A 10,169-nucleotide genomic window follows, 5' to 3' on the forward strand; every position below is an offset into this window, starting at 1 on the left:
AACACATTAATACTGGCTTTGAATAAACACATGGTGAGACTGGCTTGGCTGTAAGTAGAGATTATCTCATATATACTGAACCTGAAAAGAAATACGAATTAATTTTCAGCTGTAACATTAAAATGTATGTTTTTAATGCTCTATATTGATTATGAAAAACTACAGGTTGGTATAGCGTTTATCAGTTTACAGAATTGAGCGAATGCAATCAAGTAATCCTATTCTAATTACAAAAATGATTTGCTTTTCTTTTGTGTTTCAGTATAGTAATACAACAGATGGCAAGAGAGTGAAATTGACTTGAAGTAGAGGCCATCTGACATTACAACATATTGCGAGATTTTAACTAGAAGCTGTCTGATAACACGGCTTGTATGGTACCATGGGACGTGACGTAGCCCAGTGAAATTGACTTGAAGTAGAGGCCATCTGACATTACAACATATTGCGAGATTTTAACTAGAAGCTGTCTGATAACACGGCTTGTATGGTACCATGGGACGTGACGTAGCCCAGTGAAATTGACTTGAAGTAGAGGCCATCTGACATTACAACATATTGCGAGATTTTAACTAGAAGCTGTCTGATAACACGGCTTGTATGGTACCATGGGACGTGACGTAGCCCAGTGAAATTGACTTGAAGTAGAGGCCATCTGACATTACAACATATTGCGAGATTTTAACTAGAAGCTGTCTGATAACACGGCTTGTATGGTACCATGGGACGTGACGTAGCCCAGTGAAATAGACTTGAAGTAGAGGCCATCTGACATTACAACATATTGGGAGATTTTAACTAGAAGCTGTCTGATAACACGGCTTGTATGGTACCATGGGTCTAGCTTATAAAACATCCCTGACTGCATTAAAACAATGTAGCCAGTTTCCTCTGATGACTACTCAGAATTAGCTAATGTTTGACATCCAGTAGCCGATAATTAATTAATCAATGTGATCCAGTGCTTACGTCAAACAAAACAAACTTTAAACTTTATATAGTAACATATACACTGGACACCAAAAGAAACGCAAGTCAAAGTTATGGTTCATTTATAATTAGACTAGGTTTACTTTATTACAAACAGCCACGTGTGTGAAATGATAAACGATGTATTGACCTGTAATTCCCATGAATCTCTAATTATGTGTTGATCCCTTCGTAAAAAACCCCCCTAAATTTAACATTACAGCTGAAAATTATATTAAAGTATATTTTGGTGATCAGTATAGTTAAACTGGCTACTAGTATCTTATAACACATCGTGAAACTGGTTTTAAGTAGAAGATATCTGTTATAGGAACACATCGTGAAACTGGTTTTAAGTAGAAGATATCTGTTATAGGAACACATCGCGAAACTGGTTTTAAGTAGAAGATGTCTGTTACAGGAACACATCGTGAAACTGGTTTTAAGTAGAAGATATCTGTTACAGGAACACATCGTGAAACTGGTTTTAAGTAGAAGATATCTGTTACAGGAACACATCGCGAAACTGGCTTTTAATAGAAGATATTTGTTATAGGAATACATCGCAAAAATTGGCTTTTAATAGTGATCAAAATAGATTAAGGGCCAGAAGATATTTTCGGCATTTTTCTTTAAAATATAGTACATAATACATTTAGTTTTGGTTTTACAAATATTGTATTTTTGTGTGCATCACTGGTTAAAATGTGCTTAAACAATGTTTAGATCTGTGATCTCATATAATACAAGACTAGCAAACACTTACCACAGTGTCGTCTGGGCCTTAATTAATTTTGTTGAATATATAACAAACATCTTCTTAGAGTCAGTTTAAAGATAAATTACTTTATATATGTTTAGCTATATCTGATAGTCTATACTTAAAGTAAATCTCATAGACAGACTGGTATTAAGTTGACTGAATCATGTGAGGAACAAATGACAAAACACAGTGTTGTCGATTCCATTGAGTGAACAGACGATGAAAGAGACAGAAAGGTCAGCCGCGAGTTGAAGAAAAGATGGCGTTAGCGTTAGTTGGCTTCCCGTGACGATAGGGGGTATGACGCACACACAAACACACAACTGAATGTCGCTATGCCATTTCAATGTAATGTTAGCGCACCTGTCATCCCAGAGTCTACACCCACTGTGGACGAAACCTCCGACCCGAACCTGCCCATGGGGTAGTAGGAGGAGGTGGGGAAAGCGTCTGTGTTTTTGCCAAGCTCGTACTGAGAGTGCCGTGAGTCCATGCGGCCCCCTAGCGACGAATTCTGCATCATCAGAGATCCGTAATGAGAGTTCAACCGACTAGCAGCAGTGTCCACACCGGCGTACGAGAAACCTGGCGCCCCCTGGTGGCCGTATGCAGGCTGTGAGGAATAGTACGGCCACGTTTTGTGAAAGCCGTACAGTGAGGTGGAGAAGTAGGCGTCAGCACCGAGCGGAAATCCGCCATGACCGGAACCGGAAGCTGATGGCTGCGGTTGATATGCGCTGTTCCAGAATGACGGCGGAAGTTTTCTTTGACACATCAATGGAGTTTCTGTAATGAAGAGAATTTATTAGTAAAAATACAAATTTGAAACAATTAACAAAATGTTTTAAATAAACAAGCATTCTGATAGGCACCAAAGCAATACATGTCCCCTACCGAACTAATTTTCTAAGTTCAAGGACAATAACTCTGCCAAAAATGAATAATCGCCATGAAAGTCACAGTAACAGCCTCCTTGTACATGATAAAGATATAATAAACAAATTCAGTTCAATGTCTTGCACAAAAAAGTCCGACAACTATTTGTGGGTGGGACTGGTGGACAGCCGGACAGCCAGACAGACAAGCAGACAAACATACATAAGGATATGGACCGGTAGGGGACTAATAATAACGAGCATAAAGCAAATGAAGTACACAAAATGATAAGACGTCGAACCAGGTGCGGTATTTCATGTTTCAACAAGTTTGTATTTACACCAACTATTTTGGCGCATTTGTTGTTTTTCAGTCGTTAGTAAAATTTTCAGTTCCATATACTTTTCAAAAGCGCTTTTGTAATTTATTTTTGTCAATGGTAATGAGAGGTCAACTCGGTTGTTTGAAATATTTTGTTTTGTGATCAAAATGCTACATTTTCATTTCACCAAGCAGGAAATTGCTTAATATTAACAGTGATCCTTCGTCCATATTTGATCAACAAAACTTATTGTGAATCATTTTTATGAGAAGAATATACTTTACCCCCCCCCCCCAAAAAACAAAACAAAAACAACAACAACAACAACAAAAAACACCAAAAACACAACCCAAACAAACGAAACAAACAAAAAAAACAAACAAAAATACCCCCAAAAACAACAACAACCAAACAACAACAACAACCGAAGACGAACAAAAGAAACTGGAAGAATTCATTGAATATAACGCTTTGTTAAAAATATTTATGATGTATTTTTGATTGCATTTGTATTAAACGAAAAATATTTTATCTACAATTGCGGTTTTTAGCTTTTTGATCAAGCTAGTTATTTCCACTAAATCAAGAAATGGTTTTCATCTACTTTTTCTTTTAACTTGAATTTTCGTCTTTACATACAGTTACGGTTAAAGAACGCTTTTTGGGACAGCTATCTGGACTGAAATTGATGGGACATTCCTGAGTTTGCTGCAATTTTTAAGATGTTATCGACTAACAGAGACTTTTAACGACTGTAATTACATATCAAATATATTTTTCTGCATAAAATATTAGTGGCTGTATATTAAACGTGTTTCTAATCGGTCTGATATTTGTACTAGGTAAATTTCATTTTATTTCTTAAAATATAATTTTTTCGTACGTACAAAATTATTTGAAGAAAAAATCCAGTTTGGGCTTCTTACAAATATTAAGACGATAAGAAACACAATGAATATACAGACACTGATATTCGAAACCAGAAAATATATTTAATATGTAAGTTTAATCGTAGAAATATGTTATTAGTCGGAAACATCTTACAATGCAGCAAACTCAGGAATGTCCCTTTAAACGTCTTAACTTTCAATCACTCTAGATTCGAACCTAGCTCCTCCATGCCATCGATACCGAAAGGGAGCCTAATTTTTCAACGTGGGAGCAGAACAACTGGATTGAACGTGCATGGCGTATCGTATCACAGAGAGGGAGTTAGATTGACATCCATGATCGTTAAACGTTTGGTCTTTGGACTTGATAGCCGGGACGAGGAACGCTGGAAACCTTTGCTAACATGCACCACGTACGTAAGCACATCTCACGCCATATCAAATGGTATTTAATATTTCCACTCTTGTCTACGGAAACCGTCTGTGATAAACAAATATGACCCCTATTTGAAATTTCCCACATCTTTATCAACACGGCAAACTGCGAGTGATTATCCTACTGTGTCACTAATCCCCCACCCTCAAAAAGAAAAACACGAGAAGACCAGAACAAGATGGCGCAGATATTTACGGACTAGACAGGCCACCCCGAACTCCTCTTTGATTTCCCCCACTACATCTTGATCGGATTTGCCCGACTCTAGAATGCAAGAAGCGCCTAGCGCGGAACTATCTGGATATGGCATGCATGTCGTTCCACGGAAACCTGTGTGGTCCACGATCGACTCAAACATGAGGGGGAAAACGCAGACGACAGCAGTTCGACTGAGAGATGTGTTTTGAGCAGAACACGTGAAGTAACAGACGAACATGACTTTTGGCGGGAACGGGCAGACGAACACGAAAGCGCAGGTGCACAGTAATTTGACAAGTCGTTATCCGGGCTGCATGCGTATGGGAGGGATACTCTAGAATTAAACCCGTCGTTTCCAAGTGGACGATTCTGGAAAAACTGAACATATTTGGAAAGAAGAATGTTCGTGTGGACGTAACTGGTCGTAATGTCTTCACATTTGTTCAAGCGCATGCTGCAGGGAACTAAAAGTCCAGCTTTCTCATCTTAGTTTCGACACGGTCACACACCGGGTAAATTCCAATTGTAATAATAAAAGGATCCATTTCTAAGCGACTAAGCCAACCACATGTCATTTAGGATACAATAAACTTAGTTCATGACATAAAAAAAGAGCAATATACTGATTTGGAAGAGCACATGTTTTAGCCTCTCCTTAAACCAGTGAAGTTAGTCTTAATTAATTAATTTAACGAGGTTAGTAGCTATTTTTAATCGCGTTTATTTATTTATTTGTGTTTTTGTGACATATTTCTGAATACATGCGTACTCATAAACAATTATATATGGTTCTGCTTCATAGCATGGTCATATGGATTTTTCCTTTTACTTGGTGTGGGTTTGTGTGGATTTGTTGTTTTTAGAGGTTGGTGGTGGAGGAGATGATTCGAAAAACTTTCAGCTGCAAAACCAAGTCTTGTGAGGTCTTAAATGGAGCTCATCCACTTTTTGCTTCTACTTAGCTATTATGATTGTGAGATCTCGGTGTATAGATCAGATGTACGGAGACACTGCCGGCTTCAAAGGGAGAGGTCTATACAATCAGATTCTGTTTCATCATACGAACATCTATGTTGCAGAACAGGGCAAGCAGAAATGAAAACACGAGGGAAAAAACGCCCCCTCGTGGATCAAGTCTATCTCAGGCAGGAATTAAAACAACCATAGATCAAAGTGACAGTCGGCTACTGGTAAATACTCCAAGCCAAAAAAACATTATCAACTCAAATTCTATACTTTAACATATGGCAACTGTTGTGTAACGGGGCACGACAGTACTGGGTGACAAAAGCTTCAACCACTGGCGTAGCAGTGCCCCTCCAATCACTCTTCTTCTACCCCCCCCCCCCCCATTATTTGCCTGTCGCACCATAACACGACTCATAGACCGTGTGAGTGCCCCCTCCCCAATGTAATAGTAAAATACACTATTTTATTTACTACTTGTGATAGGTTCTATGTGGATTTTACAGAAAATACTTTATACAATAATAATGGATGTATCTTAAATTACTGAACTCTGAACACTGATTATAGTTGGCCAGAATATAGAAGCGTCCAGGGCCTACGAATTCAATCCGTTAATTAGACAGCTGGATGGAGGGACGGACGAACGGACGGGCGAACAGAAGAAACCAGATCGGCCTATCATCAGGTTTTGAAAACCAATATTTTAATTTCTCCTTCGATGGAGCACTCGTAATCATAAACATTTTGTGGCCTGTGATCACATAGTTTTCATCTTGACGCCTTGAGTTTATACAATGAAGTGGGAGTACGTACACTGTTTATGGTCGTTTTAAAAGTTTGTTTTGTTTATCGACACCACTAGAGCACATTGATTTATTAATCATCGGCTACTGGATGTCAAACATTTGGTAATTTTGACGTAGTCTTGGAAAGGAAACCCGCTACATTCTCCCGTTAATAGCAAGGGATCTTAAAGCCAAATTTATATGCACCATCTCACAGACGGGATAGCACATACCACGGCCTTTGATATACAAGTTGTGATGCACTAGCTTGAACTAGAAATAGCCCAATATACCCACTGACGGGGATCGATCCCAGACCGACCGCGCATCAGGCGAGTACTTTTCCATGATGATGAGAAAATAATGTATATTTTTTTCCCCATTTCTATGCTAGTCTCGTAAACATAATCATAATATTCTGTTGTCAAATATAGTTCTTGCCTTGATGACAACGGTTAAGATTACAAATAAATAATCGTAACCGTATTCGTCTGATTGACAAATATAAATAAAATGTGACACCCGGTGGATTATCGATGTAGACCCCCAACAGAGTCAGAATCCGCCGAGAACAAATATGCAGCACATTTTGCACACCCAAGTGATAATTCCTTCAGGCTAATGCAACTGTGGTAACTTTTTTGACGTCCATTATATTTTCAACAAAGCTATTACCGTTCTCTAAAAGTTTTTGAAAAAAAAAGAGAGAAGAAAACCTCGTTAAACTTCTTAGAACTAACTGAATGTTAAGGAAGCCATTTTGTTGTGTGTAAGTAATATTAAGTATGTCATATGATCATGGTGCAGATGATCGTACTGATGGACACACAGACTAGTGAACACTCAGCAAATTCAGCAGCATTAAAATTGACGTAACTCTACACAGGCAGAAGCTAATTACTCCGACTGTGGCGGCAATTAGAGGCAGATGCCGCCCAAAAACGGAGAAACCAACAAGTTTTAATCAGCGCTACTCAGTCTGCGGGATTTCGCTACTTGCTCGTAAGATTAAATTGCGATTATGGGCTACCCTAGGCCAATTATCACGTTATATCCTGCGCCGGAAGTTTATAGCCAATACCGTAATGGTGTCACTGTTTTAAAGAAGGAAGCGTTGAAAGTGTTGTAAAGATTTATTAAAATAAAAACACATGTCGCACGTGTGTGTAAATTAAAATTAATAATTGAATTCCCGCTGCCTTCTTCAATATTACTTTACAGCACGTTCGCTAACTGGACTAATTATGCTCCAATCTTATAACACGAACTATATGGCGCCAAAGTGCACACACATGTTTTAAATTACTAATAACAACAATGCCTACTATTAATAACGATATTAATATTTCCCCCGATAATGATAATGATGATTATTATGTGATTTTGATCATCATCATCATCATTATCAACATCATCATCATCAACGTCATTATCATCATCATAAAACAACAACAACAACGTCATCATCTTTATTATCATACATACATACATACATATATGTATACACTCACAAGCACATACAAACACACAAACATATACATACATACATACATATATACATACATACACACATACATACATACATACATACATGCTCTCACACATAAATCCACAAACGCACACACATACATACATACAAACATACATGCTCACTCACATTACTACAAACACACACATACACACCACACACACACCACACACACACACACACACACACACACTGACCACCTCACGTACACACTTAGCAACATACGTTATTTTATTTACAATAAACAAATTAAAATACATTTTTTAAAACCTATTTGATATCTGATATTGCTCTTATAAATAATAAATGAAAAATGTAATACCAGGATCCCACATCTCCCATAATACCGGGGGGGGGGGGGGGGGGGGACACTGAACAAAAAATCAGGATATAATAAAATACAGAACACTCTTCATCTAGACGAATAATAAATTTTAAAACTAAAAAAAATGCACTTTTTCCTTTTGATTTTGTTCTGCCCCTTCCAATACACACGTCCTTGAACAAGAATACATATGACACAGCTTTCATATTTCATAAACATCCACACTATCCTTCCTCACGCGATACACCCCAAAATACATTAGCGATAATTTATTGACTACAACGATATAAATAAATTTGAACTGTCAACGTTGAAGCTCGTTGCGTGGTAGTTTGAAAGAAATGCGTTTCGTTACAAGCCCAAAACACAGAGATGGAAACAGATACCCGGCGACGACCGCGAACAACTGGCCTTCTTGTATCTCTTCTTGACACGCTTCCCAAACACCGAGGATGTGCTTAATTATGTACAACATAGGTGAGTATATCTTTCTGTGCTGGCCGCCTCATACATACATCTTTCTCTGGTTATCTGTGACAGTGCCGGCAGTTGCTAGTTCCAGTCACTCGACAGTTCAGTGGGTGGAATTCACACAATTCCACACAGACGTACATCACACGTAAGAAAGGGCCTTCTGGTTTAAGTATTACAGGGTGTCGCGTAATACTTATGTATTATATTACGTTTTTAAAAAACAAAATACTTTTTAAATGAAAGTAAGGTTTTATATTTATATTAATAGATAAAAAGGAATATGTTAGTGGGGTTTTTCTTCATATCACATGGACGTAACAGCCGAAGTCCAGATTGTTTTAGGGATTATTATTATTATTATTATTATTTTTTTTTTTTTTTGATTATCATGTTTGAGATCAGTGTAAGACACACCAACCCTCATATTACATATCACAATATTCCCGGACAAAATCCAGCTGAAACAGATATTACATCATTACATGCCACAATTGAAGAAATAAATGAATTTATTAGATCTATACAGATTCGTTAAACATTGAATATTAGGCCACAATACACTCCTTGATCCATGGATATAATACGTTTTTTTACGATGTCAGAAACTATCATTTATTATAAACTTTTTTCAGGTAATGAAAAGGATATTAAACTTGGTGCAATTTTTAATTACGTTTATCTCATTCAGATTGTAAACTCGATTAAGAATGAAGCTCGCATAATTATAATAGTCCGTCCCACAGGAACGCCTTTTTTTCATACTATGGAATTTACTACAAGGAATTTATTTCTGAGCCGATTGATTTGTAAATTGCACACAAAAATAGGCGAGTTTTAGTTTTTTTGCTTGTTTTTTTTTTGCTTGTTCCCCCCCCCCCCCCACCCCCCAAACAGTTTTACTTGCGTCAAACCAAACTGAAATTATTTACAAAAAATACCTGTATACAATGATGGGACGGACTGTAGTATAGCAGATGCTTGTGTGATCGCGTCGTCAAATAAATTGTTGTAGAAAAAAGAAGATAAGATGGATTGGCATGTCAGGTCATCTAGGTTCGGTGAATTTCTCAATTACGGTAAATCAACAGTTCGTATATATATTAGATTAATCAGGAAACAATACGTTAAATGTTGTTGTTGTTGGTTTGTTTTGTTGGGGTGTTTTTTGGGGGGGTGGCGGTGGGGGGGGGGGTCGTGTTTTTTTAAAGTTTAAAAGTGCCCTTTTTTGTTTATCTGGGAAGACCCCCCCCCCCCAACACACGCACACACACACACACACACACACACACACACACACACACACACACACCGCAACAGAGTGGGGAAAACGTTTGCCAGACTGCTTTATGCGCTTCAATTTAAACTCAATGACTACTTCTGAAACCGGTCAATTAGTTCGCAAACTTTAGCAGAGCTGGTCATCTTTTTTAAATTACTTTGGACTAGCACTGGCGTAGGAAGAGGGGGTGGGGAGGGGTCATTTGCTCCCACTTTTCAGATATTTTGCTTTATATTTGCTTTATAATAGTGTAAAAGTGTGTAAATATAAAAATGTGCCCCTCACCCTCACGTTTTGGCACCTTCCTACGCCACTGAGTCTAGGTACGGCCCTAACTAACAAAACAGACAGTGTG

At 37.9% G+C, this 10,169-nt stretch overlaps 1 protein-coding gene across 1 annotated transcript in view; it reads right to left on the reverse strand.

Moving 5' to 3' along the window:
- Positions 1-1,802: 1,802 nt before the first annotated feature.
- LOC121372226 (transcription cofactor vestigial-like protein 2) overlaps positions 1,803-10,169 on the reverse strand; it is a 16,943-nt gene continuing 8,576 nt past the window's right edge. The window contains exon 3 of the mRNA XM_041498515.1: positions 1,803-2,518. Within this exon, the coding sequence (XP_041354449.1) occupies positions 2,076-2,518 (443 nt within the window). The 3' untranslated portion in view covers positions 1,803-2,075. The remainder of the gene's footprint in view (positions 2,519-10,169) is intronic.

Source organism: Gigantopelta aegis, chromosome 4 (assembly GCF_016097555.1).
Source record: "Gigantopelta aegis isolate Gae_Host chromosome 4, Gae_host_genome, whole genome shotgun sequence".
In the NCBI taxonomy this organism is placed as follows: Eukaryota; Metazoa; Mollusca; class Gastropoda; order Neomphalida; family Peltospiridae; genus Gigantopelta; species Gigantopelta aegis.